A 22,321-nucleotide genomic window follows, 5' to 3' on the forward strand; every position below is an offset into this window, starting at 1 on the left:
GATTTACAATTGTGAGACACATAATAAGTATAGGTAGTTGACATGTACAGTTCAGAGAATAATGAATGAACACACGCATGCTCTCCACCAAGCTTTGCAAAAGCCTTACCGTTCTTGTATATCCTCTCCCAGGATCCCAACAGAAGGACTCACTGTCTTGTCTTTTGCAACAACCCTTCCCTTGCTTTTCTTCAGTTTTACCTCACTGTGTCTGTTAAACACTATCTTTAGTTTTGCAGTTCTTTAAGCTTTCTATAAACATTCCTATAAACATTCTATTTCTATAAACATTCTATAAACACAGAGTACATTCTGTGTACTCTGTCACAACTGGCTTTAGTTTTTAGTCAGTGTTTTGGAGACATATCCTTGTTGATACGTGTAATGGTAATGCCTTCTTTTTCCCTGCTGTTTGGTATGCTCCTGTATGAATAAATCATGATTTATTCAGTCATTCTCCTGTTGATGAGTATTAGGTTATTTCTAATTCTTTTCCTACCACAAGCAATGCCTTTGTTGGTGATTGTCTTTATGCACTTATAGTGGAGTTTTCTGTAGGCTGCATATTTCAGAGTGGAATTACTGGCTGAAGGACACATGCCTCTTTGACTTTCTAGATCTCACTACCTTGCTACCCAAAGCAGGTGTAGTAGTCCAGAGTCCAATAGCAGTATACTGGAGTTTCTTGGGCTCTAAATCTCACTGACACTTTATACAGTGTTTGTTTTTGCCAACTGGATGATGGCTGTGAAATAGGGTCTCATCACAGTTACAATATGTATTTCCTGGATTAGGGTAGAGCTTCATTTAATAAGCTCCTCATAAAGAGAAAATCGTTCAGGTGTCCTTTTCTGGGAAACGTTTGTTTAAATGGTCCATCCATTTTTCTGTTGCATGGTGTTCTTTATTCCTTTGAAACAGTCCTGTATAAACTCCAGATATACACCTTATATCAGTTACATGTTATGAACATCTTGCCCCATCTTGCCCCAGGGGGCCAGTCTTTTCACATTCTTTTTTTTTTTTTTTTTTACTTTTTAATTGAAGGATAATTGCTTTACAGACTTTGCTTGTTTTCTGTCAAACCTCAGCATGAATCAGTCATAGTTATACATATATCCTCTCCCTTTTGAGCCTCCCTCTCATGTCCCTCCCCATCCCACCCCTCTAGGTTGATACAGAGACCCTATTTGAGTTTCCTGAGCCATATAGCAAACTCCCATATTTACATATGGTAATCTAAGTTTCCATGTTACTCTCTCCATACATCTCACCCTCTCCTCCCCTCTCCCCATGTCCATAAGCTATTCTTTATGTCTGTTTTGCCATTGCTGCCCTGTAAATAAAATTTTTCTAGATTCCATGTATATGCATTAGAATGACATTTATCTTTCTCTTTCTGACTTACTTCACTCTGTATAATAGGCTCTAGGTTCATCCACTTCATAAGAACTGACTCAAATGTGTTCCTTTTTATGGGTGAGTAATATTCCATTGTGCATATGTACCATAACTTCTTTAGCCATTCATCTGTCGATGGACATCTAGGTTGCTTCCATGTTCTAGCTATTGTAAATAGTGCTGCAGTGAACAATGGGATACATGTGTCTTTTTCAATTTTGGTTTCCTCAGGGTATATGCCTAGGAGTGAGATTGCTGGGTCATATTGTGGCTTTATTCCTAGTTTTTTAAGGTTTTTATCTTATATATTTCTAATTTTATTTTTTATATTTATTTTATTCCTAGTTTTCCATGTTCTTTATGGTATCTTTTGATGTAGAAAAGCTTACATTTTCAGGTAGTTGAATTATCTATCTATTCCTTAAGTGTTAGCACTTTTTGTATCTTGTTTAGAACAAAGTCTTATCTTTTCCTGGATTCTAAAAGTTTTATGTGTAGGCTTTTAATTCATCTGACATCGATTTGTTTAAACGGTGTCAGGTAGAGATTCCACTGTCTTTCTCTCCAAATGGATGACCAGTTGTCCTGTCACCATTTATTGAAGAGCTTATTCTGCACCCACTGATATGCAGTGCTTGCTGCCATAACCCGAGTAACCCAGCGAGGGTAGGTGTGTTTTTAAGTCTTTTTTGGGGGGGTCTCATCCTTAGTTTGCTCATTACCTGAACCAGTCCAGCTTTCTCCTGGGCAGCACTGACATCTGCTCAGATGCTTCTCTGATTCTCAAACCCTTTTCTGGTTTTGGCCTTAGGGATTTCCCTTTCTTCCTGTGAGTTCAGTTCTGCATTTAAAGGACATATACTTACATTTGTTAAATTTGATCTAGTGTTTGTTTCTTTGCCTGTAGTGAGAGAGTTTTTTTCAGACTGTCTAGTTAATGATAACCTAACGATGGAAAGAGAAGTTGTCTAGCTGATCCCCAGAACCAAATGTTTGTGATCATCTCAGTTTGAGGACACAAGGGAGAAAATGCACAAAGTGCTTGCAAACTGCATTTTTTCCAACAAAAGAAAACTGACATTTTAAATAACAATAACAATAATATTTGAGTATATTTTGGTTAAAGTTAATCGCTCAGTCATGTCCCTTTGCAACTCCCTGGACTGTAGCCCACCAGGCTCTTCTGTCCATAGGATTCTCCAGGCAAGAATACTGGAATGGTTTGCCATTTCCTCCTTCAGGGGATCTTCCCAACCCATGGCTCGAACCTGGGTCTCCTGTGTCTCCTGTACTGCAAGATTTTTTACCCACTGAGCCAGGGAGAAGCCCCATATTTTGGTTAAAATGTCACATTAAAAAAAAAATAGATATATGTATAAATCAGCAAAACCTGAACAAAACAATACTTAGATTTTTAAAGTAAAACAAAGCAATGGAGTCAAAAACAATCTGATGCTCATGCCAGTTACAGGCAGGATAAAGCCAATGAGATATAAAAGCTTTCACCTCTTACGATACAGCCTTGTGAGGAAGACTGGGCAGAAATGTGTCTGTTTTGATGGACAGCAGTGATGCAAAGCACTATAAGCATCAGCACTTTGGGCGTAAACCATGCAACGTGTATCATTAGAGGTGAGAGATTCAGTGAGTTAATATTTGCAAGGAACTCAAGACAGTGTCTGGCATGTAGTAAGCAGCGTGTGAGTGGTGGTTTAGTAAAAGTAAGGGGTGGAATTACAACTGAATCATTAGGATGATGTGTCCCGTTCCTCCCCTCACCCCACATCTAGGAGACATGGGACCCACACAACTGAGGTATGGTTCAGAAGAGAGTAATTAACATTGTATCCATGTACAGCCAAACACATCCAGAGGTCGAAAAGGCCCTGTCCTCAGATAAGAGGTGGAAATTGGGAGAGAAAGGTATCATCCCCTTTTTGTTTATTAACAAAAAATACGTCTCATTTCCTTTAAGGTCTAGAGTTGTGTGTTTTACTAGGGAAGATTTAAATGTTATTCCAGAAACTACTAGCAACATACTCCATGCTGCTGCTGCTAAGTCGCTTCAGTCATGTCCGACTCTATGCGACCCCATAGACAGCAGCCCACCAGGCTCCCCCATCCCTGTGATTCTCTAGGCAAGAATACTGGAGTGGGTTGCCATTTCCTTCTCCAATGCATGAAAGTGAAAAGTCAAAGTGAAATTGCTCACTGCATATTAAATCCACAGATTTAAGGGGAAATACACTTAAATATAAGGGAAATACACTTTTCATTATTCATATAACTCATAAGAATGGGCTTAATTATTTGGTACTGTGACCTCTTCAAGACAAGGACCATATCTTTTTAATTCCTGATAGCTCAGCTGGTAAAGAATCCACCTGCAATGCAAGAGACCTGTGTTTGATCCCTGGGTAGGGAAGATCCACTGGAAAAGGGATAGGCTACCAAGTCCAGTGTTCCTGGGCTTCCCTTGTGGCTCAGCTGGTAAAGAATCTGCCTGCAATACAGGAAACTTGTGTTCAATCCCTGAGTTGGGAAGATCCCCTGAGAAGGGAAAGGCTACCTACTCCAGTATTCTGGCCTAGAGAATTTCATGGACTGTACAGTCCATGGGGTCACAAAGAGTCAGACACGACTGAGCAACTTTGACTTTCACTTAGCATGAAGACGGAGAAGGCAATGGCACCCCACTCCAGTACTCTTGCCTGGAAAATCCCATGGACGGAGGAGCCTGGTAGGCTGCAGTCCATGGGGTCACTAAGAGTCCGATACGACTAGGCGACTTCACTTTCACTTTTCACTTTCATGCATTGGAGAAGGAAATGGCAACCCACTCCAGTGTTCTTGCCTGGAGAATCCCAGGGACGGGGGAGCCTGGTGGGCTGCCGTCTATGGGGTCACATAGAGTCAGACACGACTGAAGTGACTTAGCATAGCATAGCATAGCACGAAGAGAATGTTTGGTGAAGATGAGCAGTAGCTGAATGCACTTTCATGAGACGGCTTCCCAGGGCCATGTGTGGGCTACAATACATCCCTCTCTTCCTGGAGGTCTCCCCATTTTGACTTAACCAGAGTCTGAATCCACTTTCAGGGACCATGCATGCAATATGTTGACATATTCAACAATTACATGGTACCTTCCCATCACTCTATGTTCAAGAGGGGCAAAAGACATTAGGGAAGACATACAGATTACCAACAGGCACATGAAAAGATGCTCAAAATCACTAATCATCTGTGCTGTGCTTAGTCACTCAGTTGTGTCCGACTCTTTGTGACCCCATGGACTGTAGCCCACCAGGCTCCCCATCCATGGGATTCTCCAGGCAAGAATACTGGAGTGGGTTGCCATTCCCTTCTCCAGGGGATCTTCCTGACCAAGGGATCGAACCTGCATCTCTTTCTGTCTCCTGCACTGGTAGGTGGGTTCTTTACCCCCAGTGCACCTGGGAAGCACGAGTAAGTAAGGTCGCTCAGTCGTGCCCGACTCTTTACGACCCCATGGGCTGTAGCCCACTAGGCTCCTCTATCCATGGGATTCTCCAGGCAAGAATACTGGAGTAGGGTGCCATTTCCTTCTCCAGGGGAACTTCCCGACCCAGGGATCAAACCCAGGTCTCTCGCATTGTAGGCAGATGTTTAATCTCTGAGCCACCAGGGAAGACCTGGGGAGCACTAATCATCACAAAAATGCAAATCAAAACCACAACAAGATACCACCTCACACCTGTCAGAATGGCAGTTATGCAAAATAAAACAAATAACAAGTGCTGATGAGAATGTGGAGAAAAGGGAACCCTGTGTACTGATGGTGGGAATGTGAATTGGTGCAGCCCCTATGGAAAACAGTATGGGGATTCCTCAAAAAAAAAATTTTAAAGTAGAAATACCATATTATTAAGCAGTTCCACTCCTGGGTATTTATCCTAAGAAAGCAAAACACACACACACACTAATTAGAAAAGATATATGCACCCCTATGCTAACTGCAGTATTATTTACAATAGCCATGATATGGAAGCAACCAAAGTGCCCATCTATGGATGAATGGATAAAGAAAACATGCATATACCCACACACAATGGAATACTTCTCAGCCATAAAAAAGAAATCCTGCCATTGTGACAATGTGGATGACCTAGAGGGTATTAGGCTAAGTGAAATAAGTCAGACAGAGAAAGACAAGTACTGCATTTTATTTATGCATGCAATCTACAAAACAAATGAAAAAAAAAAACAAGGAAAGAGAAACAGAGTTATAGATAGAATAAACAGGTGGGTTGTCAGAGAGGAGGGAGGTTAAGGGAGGAAAGAAATAGAGGAAGGAGATTAAGAAGTACAAACTTCCAATTGCAAAGTAAATGAGTCATTATGAAACATACAGTGTGGAGAATATAATCAACAACCATGTAATATCTGTGTGGTGGCATATTGTAAGCAGACTTAGGGTGATCAGTTTGAAATGGTAGAAGTATCAAATCAATATTGTGTAGCAAGAACTAACGTACTATTGTAGTTCAATTATACTTCTAAAACAAACTCACTTTACTCACTCATAAGAAGAGATCAGATTTGTGTTTATTAGAAGCAGGAATTGGAGGAAGGGGCAACTGGATCAAGGCAGTCAAAAAGGCACAAACTTCCAGTTATAAGATACATAAATACTATGTCTATAATGTACAATGTGATAAATATATAATTCATACTGCTGTTATTTATGAAAGTTCTGAAGAGTAAATCATGAGTTCTCTACAAGACAAAGGTATTTTTGTGCTTCTTTCATTTTTTATCTATGTGAGATGATGTTCACAAAACTTGGAAGTCCACTAAAACTTAATGTGACAATCACTTCTTAATGTATATAAATCAAATCATTATGATGTATGCCTTAAAACATACCATGTTGCATATCAACTACCTGCATGCTTCATTTGCGGCCGACTCTTTGTGACTCCATGGACTGTAGCCCACCAGGCTCCTCTGTCCATGGGATTCTCTAGGCAAGAATACTGGAGGGGGTTGCCATTTCCTTCTCCAGGGCATCTTCCTGACCCAGAGATTGAACCCACGTCTCTTCCGTCTCCTGAATTGGGAGGCGGGTTCTTTACCACTAGCACCACCTGGGAAGCCCATAATACATAATCAGAATCTCTGTTTTTACATGAAAGTTGCTCAGTCGTGTCCGACTCTTTGCGACCCCGTGGACTATAACAGTCCATGGAATTCTCCAGGCCAAAATACTAGAGTGGGTTGCCGTTCTCTTCTCCAGGGGATCTTCCCAGCCCAAGGATCAAACCCAGGTCTCCCACATTGCAGGTGGATTCTTTACCAGCAGAGCCACGCGGGAAGCCCTTATCAATTATATCTCAATAAAATTGGAAGAAATAATAAAGTATACTGGAGGATGTGTAGGCTCACGCAGATGCTCCACCATTTTGTTGTGCAAGGGTCTTGAGCACTGGCAGGTTTCGGTGTTCACAAGGGGCCGGCACCAACGGATGACTCTACTGCAACGTGTAAGATCAATATGACAACACGTGCTAGTTTGCTACAGTTCCGTCCAGCTTTGCAACCCCATGGACTGTGGCCCACCAGGCTCCTCTGTCCATGGGATTCTCCAGGCAAGAATACTGGAGTGGGTTGCCGTGCCCTCCTCCAGGGGATCTTCCCAACCCAGGGACTGAACCCAGGTCTCTTTCATCTCCTGAATTCACAGGCACGTTCTTTACCACTGCCTGGGAAGCTCACTTAAAAATAAGGCATTGACAAAATTTTGGCACTTCACCAACACAAGGATGTTTTTACCTAGAAATGCAACTCAATATTATATTCAGTTTATTTTGGAATAGTTATCTCTACCTGACAGTCAATGCTCGAATAGCACCAAATTATTTTTTAATTAAAATTTTTTTAATTGAATTTGCATATATGAAAAAAGTAACATACTGAGAAAGTTATAAAATATAGTCTCAGGCTTATGTAAAGTCATGACTGCTTTCAACAATTACTGAACTCTTTTAAAAAAAATCTTCATAATCATGTTTGTTTGTCATAGATGAATGCCACAAGTATGACATTCTCAACACATGTAACTACTAAATGTAATATTGCATATTAACTTATTTCCTTTAAAATTTCACTAAGCAATTCTGAGTACAAGGACATATTAAAATATCCCAGTGTTTCTCCTAAGAATTAGGTGGTCTTCTTTGATTTTTTCTTCTCTGCTTCTTCTTTTTCCTTTTCTATTTCATTTACTTGTAATTCAATTTCTTTGGCACTAAACATCTGAAAAGAAAAAATTTTTAAAAGCAAATTTCAATTACAGCAACAATTTCTAACTATAATGCCGATGAACCCAATTATATTTTATAATTTTATTTTTTATAGCTTTATATCTTATAACTTCAAGTACATGATGAAATATTTCAGAAGTAGCTTAATTATAACAATTATGGACAAAATCAGAACTCTACAACATTTCCACTATCATTGTGCTAAAATAAAAAGCCAGGAAATGCAATATTGGGTTCCATATCTTATATATGGATATAATTCTGAACACATTTGAATGCAAAGCTTATTCTATTCATGAAAAAATAACTGATTACTGAATTCCCACCCCATCCCAATGTGATTCTCATGAGGGTTTGTTTATTTTATCAGCTCCTGGACTAGCCAAAGAGGTAGGAAAATGATGATTTTCATAGTGCTTTGTTTATAACTCCCAAACTAAGTAGAGAACATAAGAGTTTTGATTTTACTTAAATCAGTTTTATTTTATTTAAAATCAAAGATGGGAGCAACTTGCTCAAGATCATACTGTTGAACAAATGCATCTGCTGGGAATTAAACCCAGATCTATGTAATTCTGAAGCACAGGCTCTACTCACTACCCAGCCTATTGGGAAGTGTCACGTGGAGGGACAGTGTAACTCTGCTGCCAGGATGCATACCATCCTACCACTCAAAAATAAAGACACGTGTATCTGTGTGTGTGCACTTATCCAGGAAATGCAATATCGGGTTCCATATCTTATATATGGATATAATTCTGAACACATCTGAATGCAAAGCTTATTCTATTCATGAAAAAATAACTGATTAGTGAACTCCCACCCCATCCACTGTGACTCTCATGAGGGTTTGTTTATTTTATCAGCTCCTGGACTAGCCAAAGAGGTAGGAAAATGATGATTTTCATGGTGCTTTGTTTATAACTCCCAAACTAAGTAGAGAACATAACAACGCACATACATATGTATGTCGTGGGGCTGGAGAGCTGACTCTGGACTCAGTGGTTCTGTCTCCCTGTGGTTTTGGCACAGCTGTCCCTGAGTCCTGGAAGCAGAGGTGACAACCTGCTCCATACCATCTCCATACTCTGCTCAGCACCCTGGTTGTTTATGTGGAGCCCCACAGAGGCAGCCCCAGCCCTCGTGTCCCCACTTCTCTTATTCACTGAAACTTGCTCCTGCCTTGTCCTTGCATCCCTACCCACTGGTGTCAAAACAACAACAAAACTCCGAAAACCAAAACCCCTGCTCCACACAGCACTGATTTTAACACTATTCCCCCTTGAAATAGTTTCCTTAACACAAAAGAAAGGGTATACGTAAAATACTGCTGTAGGGCACATTCTTCATATAGTTTCCCATGCAAGTGCTTTTGTACACTCTCAGCTAAAGACCTAGCTGGCACACAGTGTGAAGCTCTACCTAATGAACAGTCAGTCACATTTCAAATGCTCTTTACCAATGAGTTCTCTATCACAATGTTTGGAACAATTTATTGCAGTGCTCTGGACAATTTACTTTGTGGTCCAGCAGTTTTAACACACAATGGCTGACTAAAGGTGTACAACTAATAATGCTAGACTTGATATAAAGAAATATGGAAAGATGACCACAATTGGATATTAAAATGCAAGTCTTACAGAAGCTTAAGGCACTCAGAAGTGAAAAGTAGAGAAAACAGATAAAAACCAGTAGGCAATCAAGAAAAGGTGGTTTTTTAACATAATGAAGGATAACATTATGTTAGAAGCCTAGAGGGCCAACAATTATATAAATGGCAGCTGAATGACACTGGAAGCTAATCTTGATTTCAGATCTAAAAAGACAGCAAGAGGGACTGTTGCTATATGGTGCCAGGAATGAATCTCCACAGGGAATACAGTACGCTGACCCTATATGGGACGGACTCAGTAGGGATTCCTAATTATAAGAACATGTACTGACTGCAGTTCAGTTCAGTTCAGTTCAGTCGCTCAGTCGTGTCTGACTCTTTGCGACCCCATGAATCGCAGCACGCCAGGCCTCCCTGTCCATCACCAACTCCCGGAGTTCACTCAGACTCACATCCATCAGATCGGTGATGCCATCCAGCCATCTCATCCTCCGTCGTCCCCTTCTCCTCCTGCCCCCAATCCCTCCCAGCATCAGAGTCTTTTCCAATGAGTCAACTCTTCACATGAGGTGGCCAAAGTATTGGAGTTTCAGCTTTAGCATCATTCCTTCCAAAGAAATCCCAGGGCTGGTCTCCTTCAGAATGGACTGGTTGGATCTCCTTGCAGTCCAAGGGACTCTCAAGAGTAGGGTAGCCTATACATAGATCTCAGCACCCCTAGGACTTCACAGAGGGCTAGGCAGAGATAACTGCTTGTGTAGTAAGCATGTACAGATTAGTGACAGCCCACAGAAACAAAACAGAATTCATCATAGTGTCAATGGATGCTAAGGGAGGTTTCAGGCTTGTAATAGATTCACAGGTGTCAGCAACATACTAAATTTTTTTGTCAAAAGGCCTTATACTATAGGTCTTTTTCCTCTTTGGTTAATGACTTACCTTCAAAGGTTGGTTTCTTCTTATTATAGCAAGTTCAATGTTTTTTCCACCAGACTGGACAACCTAATGTAAAACAAGTGCAAGTTTAGAATTACTCCAGGAAAGTCTGTGTTTTAATAAGCAACTGAATGGGGGGAGGGGGGAATCCCATGATTTTCTGTATATGCTTTATTAGATCACTTACTTCCAGCAAAGCTCTTATTGCTAATTTGATAGCTTCATTGTCATTTGCTATGGCATCTTCTGTGTAATTCTTTTCCAGAAATTCTCGGACAGTTTTGGCACTTCGACCTATTGCATTTGCCTTGAAAGATAGAAGATAATTATTAATACCACTGCAATATGAATGAATTTATGGTTACTAAGTAAAGTTTAGGGGTTCAGAGTTTATTCCACTATTACTTAGCATAATTACTAAGTGAAAATTGTAGTTCGAAGATTTAGGGAACATTTCAACAGCTCATTTGATTTACTACATGAATAATCTGAGATAATGGCATGACTTATTTTCAGATACACCAATGCCTTGTCCTGGCCAGTGCTTTCTATTCCGTTAACGGTTCCCAAGTCCTTAGTAGTCAAAAAAGATTGAAAGAGTTGAAACTCGAAAAGATGTAAAGAGGAAAGGATATACAACTGCAATATGATGCAAAAAGAAAAATAAAAGGGCATCAGTGTGAAGAAGAAAAGTGTTTCTTTGAACAGGACTGTGCATCATTTTATCTCCTCTGACTGTAAGCAAGAAGGGCTGCTTCTGTTCCATTCCCCATTTTTCTTTGTTCTTCAGAAATTTTCAGCAGATGAAAGGAAGTGGCAAAACCATCTCCCTGGCTGCATGACTACAGGTAATATATAGCCTGTTCTTTCCATTCAGTGTAACTATCCAGATGAGTACTAGTGATGATAACAACAGTAATTTTTATTAACAGAACACTTAATGTGCCAGGCACTATGTTAAGCATTTTAAACAGATTATCTCATCTTAACCATCACAAAAACAATTAAAAAGATACTATTACTAACTTTAATTCATGAAGGAAGAAATGAAGGGTTGAAAAGGTTAAAAGAGCCGACAATTTGGACTGGATGACTTTGCTGTGGTGGGGGCGCTATTCTGTGCATTGCAGGATGTTTCACAGTCTCCATCCACTAGTTCAGTTCAGTCGCTCAGTCATGTCCAACTCTTTGCAACCCCATGGACTGCAGCACACTGGGCTTCCCTGTCCATCACCAACACCTGGAGCTTGCTCAAACTTATGTCCGTTGAGTTGGTGATGCTATCCAACCATCTCATCCTCTGTTGTCCCCTTCTTCTCCTTCCTTCAGTCTTTCCCAGCATCAGGGTCTTTTCCAGTGAGTCAGTTCTTAGCATCAGGTGGCGCAAGTATTAGAGCTTCAGCTCCAGCGTCAGTCCTTCCAATGAATATTCAGGACTGATTTCCTTGAGGATTGACTGGTTTGATCTCCTTGCAGTCCAAGGGACTCTCCAGAGTCTTCAACACCACAGTTCAGAAGAATCATTTCTTCGGCGCTCAGCTTTCTATTCACTAGATGCCAGTTGTATCCCCTACCTCAGTGATGACAACCAAATGTGCCTTGAGATATTGTCATATGTCCCTATGCTGGGACAGAATCACCCCTAAACCGCTGGCTTAGGTAATCTTGCCCAAGATCATATAGTGGGTAAGCAGAAGAAATGAGCTTTGAAACCAAGTACCAAATCATCAATCTGAGCTTTGAGCTCTATACAACTGTGCTGCCACATGCCCTTCTGCTGTGATGGCTCCAGAGAGTGAAAAGAACCAGCAGAAAGGCCCATCCTTTCACTGAAGGGTTCTGGCTGCAAATAGGGAAATGTCCCAGTTCTAACTGGTATGTACTATGGTTACTGAAAAGAGATTGCAAAGGAGATTTTTAGGAAGTGAGTATGAAAACATACCTTTTGTACTACATGAACATATAGTTCTGCAGGAAATCAGTCCTGAATATTCATTCAAAAGACTGATGCTAAAGCTGAAACTCTAATACTTTGGCCACAAAATGCGAAGAACTGACTCTGATGCTGGGAAAGATTGAAAGCGGGAGGAGTAGGGGACAAAAGAGGATGAGATGGTTGGATGGCATCACCGACTCAATGGACATGAGTTTGATTAAACTCTGGGAGTTGGTGATGGACAGGGAGGCCTGGTGTGCAGCAGTCCATGCGGTCACAAAGAGTCGGACACGACTGAGCAACTGAACTGAACTTCGCAGAACTTTTACCATACCTTTATATTTCAGAAGATTAAAATAAATAGCTATGAAATTTTAAATCGGAGTTTGTGGCCTTGAAATTTCATTAAGATCAAAGAGAAACCCTTCGGCCTGGTGTGACTTCGGAGTTTATTAGCTTGAAGTTTGCTTTGGTCAGCTAACTGGCTGCTTCCTGGAGAGGAAGTACATAAAGTAGTGGTTTATCCAGAAATCTCACTGAGCCTTTAAAAGTCACCTTGTAAATGCCTGGTGACTTTCCTGTCCACTGCTTCCAATAGCTGATGTCAAAATTCTTTACCCCCTAACCTATTTGACTGGTTTCCTAAAATCTAGCTGCTTCTTACCACACTTATAACTCCACCCTCCCTCCAACCCCATTACCCACTTGAGCTCATTTCAACAGACTCTTGATGGTTTTGCAATGTTTTTCCTGCCTGCCTGTCCAGATTAATGATGATTTTCTGTGGCAAAGAATATTAGCTGCCAACCCCAGTATTCATTCTTCCTCTGTGACAGAACTCCAGGCAATGTGCCTGCTGAAAAATGTCATGTCCTACCCTCTGTTACCAAAAGGAATATACAAGTGGAAGTAACTGGATGAACCTTCTAGGAATCTCTGCTGCCTATAATGCAGACATGTTGGCTGGAGGTCTAGTAACTACCTCGGGAGCATGAGAAAAGACTAAGATAATAAAAGAGACAAACACCAGTAACTGCCTACTTCAACCTTCTCATTATGCAGGAAAGATAAATCCTTACGTGTTAAGGATCATCACGTCCCTGTGGTTAGGAGCTGAGAACAGTAATTCACAAATAGACCTCTGAGTGGATCCTGGGATGTGCTGCCCTACTCCCCCCTCAGAAATGAAAGCCTTATTCCTCCAGCTGCTGGCAGTGCTAATGGCACATGGCCTTCACCTCTTAACTTTCTTTGAGAGGTGCCTTTGTTAGCAAGAGCTATCTCGCTTAAGGTCTTGTACTGTCCAGAGGTGGACAAATCCAACGACTGACTGATGAAGAGCTATTAATGCCCAGATCCCCCATCCCAACTTGAAACAACTCTGAAGAGCTATCCCTGCCCCAGGGCTTCCCACAGGGTGATGAGGCCTTTACGGAGATTCCACTGCAGCCCCACTTTTCCCTCAGCCTCATCTGTTCCCTTCAACAAATGCTGGTCCCCAAAGCACTTACTAAAAATGATGGTTAAATGGCCTTTAATGATGGTTAAATGGTATTTTCCAAAGAATACCAGTGTGGAGAGAGGATCTATGATAAAAGGGTTCCAAATTAAAGTAATCTTGGGGACTACTTAAACTGTTTCTAGAATATTTACAATGCCTTTTAGAACATGCAGAACTTAAGAAAATTTATTAAATTTCTTTAGAAAAACATCTCCCCACATTAATTAGCCTTAAACAGCTTAACTTACATATATTAACATCCAAAGAAATACACTTTGAGAAACACTGTTCTGAAGTATACAACATACTAACTTTGTTCCTGTTTAAAGTATTACCAACACAGCAAAAAACTTGGCCTTATAAGCTTATCACCATCACTCTATCCAGGCTGTTCTTGCCAAGGTCACCAATGACCTGCATGTTGCCAAATTCAATCATAGCACAGCGGTTTTCTTATTTGATTTATCAGTGGTGCTGACTTGGCTGATCAACTCTTCTTGGAATCCTGTTTTCACTCGGGATCCAGGATATTACTCTCTGGGTTCTCCTCCTTTACAGAGTAGGCTGGATCTATCCCTACCTTTCACTGGCCGACACCCCTGATCTAAATCTGATTTCACTTATTATTAAGAGTCCCCTAAATCATGGCTCAGTAGGTAAAGAATCCACCTGCAATGTAGGAGACGCAGGTAGACGCAAGTTTGATCCCTGGGTAGGAAAGATTTCCCTGGAGGAGGGCATGGCAACAACCCACTCCAGTATTCTTGCCTGGAGAATCCCATGGACAGAGGAGCCTGGTGGGCTACAGTCCATGGGGTCGCACAGAGCTGGACAGGACTGAAGTGACTGAGCATGCATACAACTTGCTTGCCTGCTTCCGCCCTACAATCTATTCTCAATGAGAGATACTTTTGAAATATAAATCAGATCATGTTACTCTAATGTGCAAAAATCTCTACTATCTATTTCACATGTCCTCTAACCATACCTTGTAAGACTACAACCTAGCACTGCAAAGTGTTGTCATTACACAGTGATGACACAGCCGTTCTCAGCAGTCCACAGTACCATCTTACCAGGATGTGTGGTGTACTAGGTCAGAGTAAGAAACAACAAAACACAGAAACAAACAAAAAAGAAAACAGAGAAACTTGACCTTATGTTTAACAAAGTGCCAGAGGGCACACCCCTAAATAAAAATAAAACCACAAGAATTTACTCCACATTGAAAGGCTGGATATCAGAATGTATATACTATAGAGAGAATCATCTGGCTTGAGGGAAGTAGCATGAAGTAGAGGACAGAACCCTGCACTAAGAAGCAGGAGACCCTGAGTTCTAATTCCAGTCTTGCTATTAACTAGTGGTGAAAACTTAAAAAGTCACTTAACTCCTGAGTATTACTTCAAACGTATAGAATAAAAAAGTTTCCAAGATTTTTGTTATAGATGATTTTTTTAAGTTGCATAATGCTTCCTTCAACCAAAATCTTATAAGAAAGTGCAATACATAGAATCAGTGAAATGAGGATGACACGGTGTACATGTGTGCGCGCATGCTCGCACTATTTACACCCTCCCACCTCCACCACCTGGCCTTACAACACCACAGCAAAGCAGTTTCAGACCCAGATGATAAATAAACTTGCCAACAATTAAGCAATCTCCATTATTTTCCTAACTGACTTTGAAATAAAAATGCTTCTCAGCAGTTGTTGTTTAGTCGCTAAGTTGTGTCCAACTCTGCGACCTGGACTGCAGCATGCCAGGCCTCCCTGTTCTTCACTATCTCCCAGAGTTTGCTCAAACTCATGTCCACTGAGCCGGTGATGCTATCCAACAAGTATAACCCTCAAATTCTAAAAGACATGAACAAATTCCTGACTCACCTTCCAAGCATGATAAGTACCAGAGGGATCAGTCTGGTATAATCTTGGGATACCATCATCATCAAAACCTACAATCAAGGCAGATATACCAAAAGGCCTTCGTCCATTGCTCTGAGTATATTTCTGAAAAATAAAATGTTTTCTTGACTACTCTCTGTATGAGGCCAAAGAAAGGACAACACTATTACTTAACACATAACAATTTCTAATATAAAGTATTCCTGATAAAATTATCTTTTATTAATTTCTATTTTGTATAACTTCAAGATCCTCTTGCTGAACTTTTCTGTAGTAACCTCAATCCATGATGAAAATTTTAAAAAGTAAATACTGACAGTCTTGTAAAATGAAATCATAAGTTTCTTATGTATGGTCTCAAATTTGTTTTCCTGTTGCCTTATGTAAGTTTGGTAGCATAACTAGACTGTAACCATTTTCCTATTGCAGAGAACTGTGCTTGTCAGGTCATTTCGGTTCTCAACAAAGTTGATTTCAGTGAGCTGTGCGAAGCACGGCCTTGGTTTCATTGTGAGGGACACTGTTGTTATTATCAAGTATTCTTACTTGATACTATTATTATCAAGTATATTCTGTTCAGTATGCTCTTATCTCTACATAAAAATCCAACTAAGACATTTCTTTCAGTCTCAAAACAAGAAACTTCTGTTGAAGAAAAAGCATGTTTTTTCCTGACAATGGGGCACTGGAAACCAGTTTTATCTTTTTACTTTGGTGCTAGGAACTTTCTAAATTTGTGTCCTAGGGAGTGATTCTGAGACTGGCATCCACAGAAGTTGTGCAGAGAGGCAGCCATGGTAGAAAACTCAGGACCACATTTGTAGGCAACTGTATGAAGTCTGGCCTGTATTTAGACTAGCTTTCTTCTTGGACTTGTCTACATAATTTTTAAAAAAATTTTAATGTTATTATATATATATATTTACAAGCCACTTTAAATTTGGCGTTTTTTTGTTTGATTTTTCTTCAGCCATGCCATACAACTTGTGGGATCTTAGCTCAAAATACCTGCACCCCCAAGCAGTGGAAGCCTGAGTTGTAATCACTGGATTGCCAGGGAATTTCCAAAGCCACTTTAGATTTAGTTGCAACATAAACTCTGAAAGAATAGGGTTTGTCTTTTTTCTCTGTTATTCCCTAAAGTTCCTAGTTCACACGTAGGTATGAAGTAGATGTTTTGTAAACATACCTTAAAGGAAAGAAACTTTTACTTTGTTTGCTTAAGCAACCACTTTGTTTTGTTTTGGCCATGCCGAGAGGCATGTGAGATCTTAGTTCCCCCACCAGGGATCGAAGCTGCATCCCCAGTGTGAAAAAGAAACACGTGCACAAGGGTAAAATCATTTAAAAGAACAAAAGTTGTACATGAGGATAACTTCTGTTCCAGAGCCTCAGGCTTCTCGGTAGCAACGCCACTGTTACAGATTCACAATGCGTGTCTCTATAAATGTTCCATGCATAATAGTTTTTATATTTCTAAAAGAAAACCTAAAAACCTTAACTGGGAACCTTGTGTACACAATCTTCTCTACCTTGGCTTTTGGTGAGTACCTTTTAACTTGGGAAAATCAAAGCAATGAAGAAAGAAAAACAGAACAATATAAAAATGTTAAACTTTGTTGAAACGAATTAAATTCTAAAAAAAAAAAATAGGGCCATTTCTTGTAAGTATGAAATTTAAAAATGTAGTATCTAGAATATATAGAACCTATAAAAAAATCTCTATGTAAAAACAAATAGTAAAATTCATCCCAGGAAATATTCTAAATTCTTTAAGTGTACTATATATATTGCAACTCAACAAACATTGTAATGTTAATTTTATAAATAAGGAAATTGAGGCAAAACAGGCTAAATGATTTGCCCAGGGCATTAACTAGGAAGTAGCAAAGCCAGGACTTAAACCCCACATTTCTCGCTCCTGGGAGCAAATTCTTAACTGCCAGAGTGCCTGTCAAAAGAAAAGACAGTTTACACTAGGAGAAATGAAAATAGCAAACAAACATGTGGGGAAAAAATTGACCTCACTACTAATTATAAAATACAAATTAAAACAACTGTTACAATGCTATGCTATACTTATTTGCAAAATAAAAGAAAAATGAAAAACCCAATGCTGATGATTCTTTAGGGAAATATTTAGGTACTGCTAGTTGTACGATAAAAATTTGTTCAATCTTTTTAGAAAGCAATTTAGCTACATATAACAAGAGTCTTAAAACTAATTACAACCTTTAATCTAGGAATCCCAGACTGAAAATTAATTTAACAATATAACTCAAAAAAGAAAAAACTGTGACCAAGATAGAATAATGTTATTAAAGTAGCAGATTGAAAGAGAAAGGCAGAAAGAGGGAGTGAGGGAGGGAAGGAGAAAAGGAAAGAAGAACCTGGAGCAACCTAAATCATCAGGAGACGGCAATTAGAAACAGTACTATATAGTTAGGATGGTGAGTGTAAGAACTATGCTGCTGTGGATAAATAGCAAAGAAAATGATAATAAATGAAGCAATATTTATATGCATCATGATTATACTAAAGATCAAATCATGTATCTACACATGGATTCAGAAGACATAATTTCTAAACCTGATCAGTTGTGTTTAGCTTTGTAGATGAAAGAATCAGGTATTTCTGTGGAAAACTTTAAAAATGGTGTCTTACTGCTACATCTCTGAACTACAGAAATCTCCTTAAAAGGTCACTCTTTTTTTTTTAATATTTAATTCTCAGAATTGATACTGATTGAGATTTCTAGTGATCAAATCAATCCACTCCACTGGAATAAGAATCTGAATATGAAATGAGAAATAATAAGGAATTTAGTACATTTTAACAGACTGAATGGTTGGAGTGACTAGTATTCCCATGATAGGACCCATCATGGTGGAAAAAAGAACACTTGAAATCTGTTGGAATACTGGCTTACCTGCTTTAAGGTTGCTATGAAGCGAGTTATATATTCTACAGTGACTGGGTCCTCAACTGTAAGCTTATGACTCTGACATTCCACACGAGCTTTGTTTATTACTACTCTTGCATCAGCAGTCAGGCCTATAAAAACAGTCAAAGAATAATGAAGTCTTCCTCATTAAAAGTGTTTTGGCCACCATGCTATTTTTCCTGTAACATTCTTTGTTTTTTCCAATATATGTCCATAATAAAGAATTTATGAAGTAGAGTATCACTCATCCTAAGTTGCTTTGTTTCCTTCATTTGATCCATTGTTATTTACTTTTTAAAGAAAATTGTTTTAAATAATATTTAAACAGGAAGGTTAAGTAACCTATTTCCCAAAGATCAGGATGGTTTAATTTACAGTAGCTGGTTTGATTATTAGGTTTTATTAAATTAAAAAAAAAAAACTCTGTAGTCAAATTTTAAAAGCTTTTTTGAGACAGTATCAGTGGCAGATTTGTTCAAAAGCTGACCATCTATCCTGATTCCAGAACCAAGCTACTTATTACCTAAACATAAACTAAGTTGGATTTCTTCTTATGAAAACAACGAAACTTCATTATCAAACACGAACTCAATCTGCTTTCAACATGACCGTGACATGCCGCTTGTCAGCTTTTTGTCTAAGATTAGGGGTTTGAAAATGAAGAACATTAAAACAGAAAAAGAAGGGCATTTGCTGGCAGTCGAATGGCGAGGACTCTGGCATGTCCATTGCTGAGGGCCTGGGTTCGACTCCTGGTCAGGAACTAGGATACCACAAGGTTAGAGCCAAAAACCAAGAAAGAAGGAAAGAAAAAACTTCATCTTGCTTTTATCGCATCAAAACATCATGTGATGAATTCTTAACACTTCTAGGAGGAGATAGAAGATGTTTCTATCAAAATGACCAAAAACTTAAATGGATTCAAATGATTACAAACATTTCTATTGAAGACTTTATGGCATTTGACCTTTTCATCACCGTTTACTTTCTTTCTCCACTCTCTTAATATCATATTGCTCAAAAAACTCATTCACAAAATCTCTGAAACAGCCGTTTCTCACATAACCAATCAGTCTTCGGCAGTCACAAACTCTTGTTTCCCTTCCACACCATTTCAAAATGTGTTTCTATAAACCTGGAAGAATGGTTAGTTCCTGAAGATAGTTAACAGTAACCAACAAAGCAGCAGCTGTCAGAACATGCCACTGTTGAGAACCACTCTAACACTCAGGAGTAGGGTATGAATTATAATCAGACACTCAGTTAAAGAGAAAAATTGATTCTTTTCTCTTTGCAAAGGTTATCTGAGAGAAAGAAATGGTGATACATTGACTTAGCTTACCCTATAGGCTAAAAGCTTCACTCCATTTAAAAATATGATAGGAGATGTTGAAGTACAGTATTTCTTTACATTGTAAATATTGATATGATCCAAAACTATAGAAAAATAAAAGTATCATATGTAGAAAACTCATTGTCAGAAATCTTGGTTTATAGAGTTGTGACTTTCCCAAAAAATATAAGACATACTATTTATGTTTAATGAGAAATGGAGTGTAGTATATTTATGAAGTATGTATATTATGTAACAGCTACCGTGGGGCCAGCTGTGTTACATCAACATACTCTGCATCATTACTGTAGGCCCACAAGTACCTGCAAAAGCCATGCAGACATGGTCATCAAGGGCACAAATCTTCCTCACAGTTCTTTCATCTTGAAGCTTGGCAACGGATTTTTTTTTCGACCCCGAGCACAACTATATTGGTACCTCGAATTCCAACCTGTTGAGTCATTATAAAAAAGAATGAGCTGGCCATTTTAACGCCTATAATCAAATTATTCTAACAAATGACTTACAGGAAAAGGCTTTTCTTTAAACCTTCAGTATAAAAGAGAAAAACAGACATCTAAGAAAAATAAAACACACAAGTATAGGCTTACAGAAAGTCTATTTCCTAAACTCAAAGCAAATAGGTATAAACTAGAAGAACACACCACCAGTGCTGAAACTACATGACTGTCCTAATCTCAGACACCTAAGGGAGTACTATCTAAAAACAGGACAATGTTCACCCAAATGAAAGAAGATGCTGGGAACACATGACCATTTCTTGTAAAATGGGCAGTACCAGTACTGGTGGTAGTAGAAGCAGTCTAGAAGGTCAAGTAGATAAAATCCTGAAAGCCCTTTCATACATCTCACAGGAGGGATAAGGATTAGGGCCCAGAGCAGACAGTTTGGCAGCTTTTTATAAAACAGGCAATTAACATACAATCTAGTAATTGTACACCTGGGAGATTTTATCAGAGAAATAAAAGCATGTTGACACAAAAGCCTGCTATGAATGTACCTTTATTCATAAAAACTCCAAACTGGAAACAAATGTTCTCCAATACATGAAGAGTTAATTAAACACTATGGTACAAGCATACCATGGAACACTACTTGCAATAAAACAGATACATGCAACAACTTGGATGAAACTCAAGGGAAGAAAGCAAATCCCCAAAGTTTCATACTGTATGATGTCATTTCAATAACGTTTTGAAGTTACAAAATTTTACACATGAAGGACAGATGAATGCTGCCAGGGATTAGGGCTATCGATAGGTCAGTTTGGCAGGGAAGGTAAATAAAGAGTTGGGTGTGGTTAAATAAGAGCAACATATGGAATTGTGGAGCTGGAAATGGTTAGTATCTTGACTGTGGATACAGACAGGAATGTACACAGGCAAATGAGTCCAAGGCAAATTGGAGAATTTGGAATAAAATATCAACATCGATATCCTGGTTGTGACACTGTACCAGTTTACAAAATGTTAGTATTGGCAGAAAATGCAGAAAGTATACTAGGAACCCCTATGTTTTATTTCTTCCAACTGCATGTGAATCTACAATGATCTCAGTAGAAATTACATTTAAAATTACTCCACTGGAGACAGGAAAAAGTCAGGAAAGATTAAACAGACTGGAAAAATGTTGATAATTACTGGTGCTGCGTAATGGGTATACAGAAGTTAATTATACTGTTCCCTCTATGTCTTTGTAAATGTAAAATATTCCATAATAAAAAGTTTAAAATAAATCAAATAAAGCCAAAAACAAATAAACTTCGGCTTTCTCTCCAGGGTTTTTCTCACCAACATCTGAAGTGAGTGAAGTCGCTCAGTTGTGTCCGACTCTTTGCAATTCCATGAACTGGGGCCTACCAGGCTCCTCCATCCATGGGATTTTCAGGCAAGAATACTGGAGTGGGTTGCCATTTCCTTCTCCAGGAGATCTTTCCAACCCAGGGATCGAACCCAGGTCTCCTGCGTTGTAGGCAGACACTTTACCGTCTCAGCCACCAGGGAAGTCCGTTGTGGCTTCCCTTATGGGCTTCCCTAGTGGCTTAGCTGGTAAAGAATCCGCCTGCAATGAGGGAGACCTGGGTTTGACCCCTGGTTTGGGAAGATCCCCTGGAGAAGGAAAAGGCTACCCACTCCAGTATTCTGGCCTGGAGAATTCCATGGATTGTATAGTTCATGGGATTGCAAAGAGTCAGACAAAACTGAGCAACTTTCACCAACATTTGAACACATGGCTAAATCTCTCTTATTTTAAACAAAATATTAAAGACCACTTTATTTCAATTCTGCCTCTCTCTCTTAACCCTTTCAAGGCCAAATACTGTCATCAACTCTTAGTTTGTACAGCAACCTGCTTTCCACCCCACTCCTCCCAGTGTTTAGCCAAGGTGGACTACTCATAGGTCATTAAGGTCCCTTATGGCTTTA

At 39.3% G+C, this 22,321-nt stretch overlaps 1 protein-coding gene across 1 annotated transcript; it reads right to left on the reverse strand.

The window, feature by feature from the left end:
• Positions 1-7,118: 7,118 nt before the first annotated feature.
• On the reverse strand, positions 7,119-20,361 carry PSMA8 (proteasome subunit alpha 8). Its single transcript, XM_027525959.1, is given in 7 exon segments — positions 7,119-7,698; positions 10,258-10,320; positions 10,442-10,561; positions 15,580-15,702; positions 18,527-18,684; positions 20,198-20,282; positions 20,284-20,361. Coding segments are annotated over 7 exon segments (720 nt in total). The 3' UTR covers positions 7,119-7,605.
• Positions 20,362-22,321: the final 1,960 nt, after the last annotated feature.

Source organism: Bos indicus x Bos taurus, chromosome 24 (assembly GCF_003369695.1).
Source record: "Bos indicus x Bos taurus breed Angus x Brahman F1 hybrid chromosome 24, Bos_hybrid_MaternalHap_v2.0, whole genome shotgun sequence".
NCBI lineage: Eukaryota > Metazoa > Chordata > Mammalia > Artiodactyla > Bovidae > Bos > Bos indicus x Bos taurus.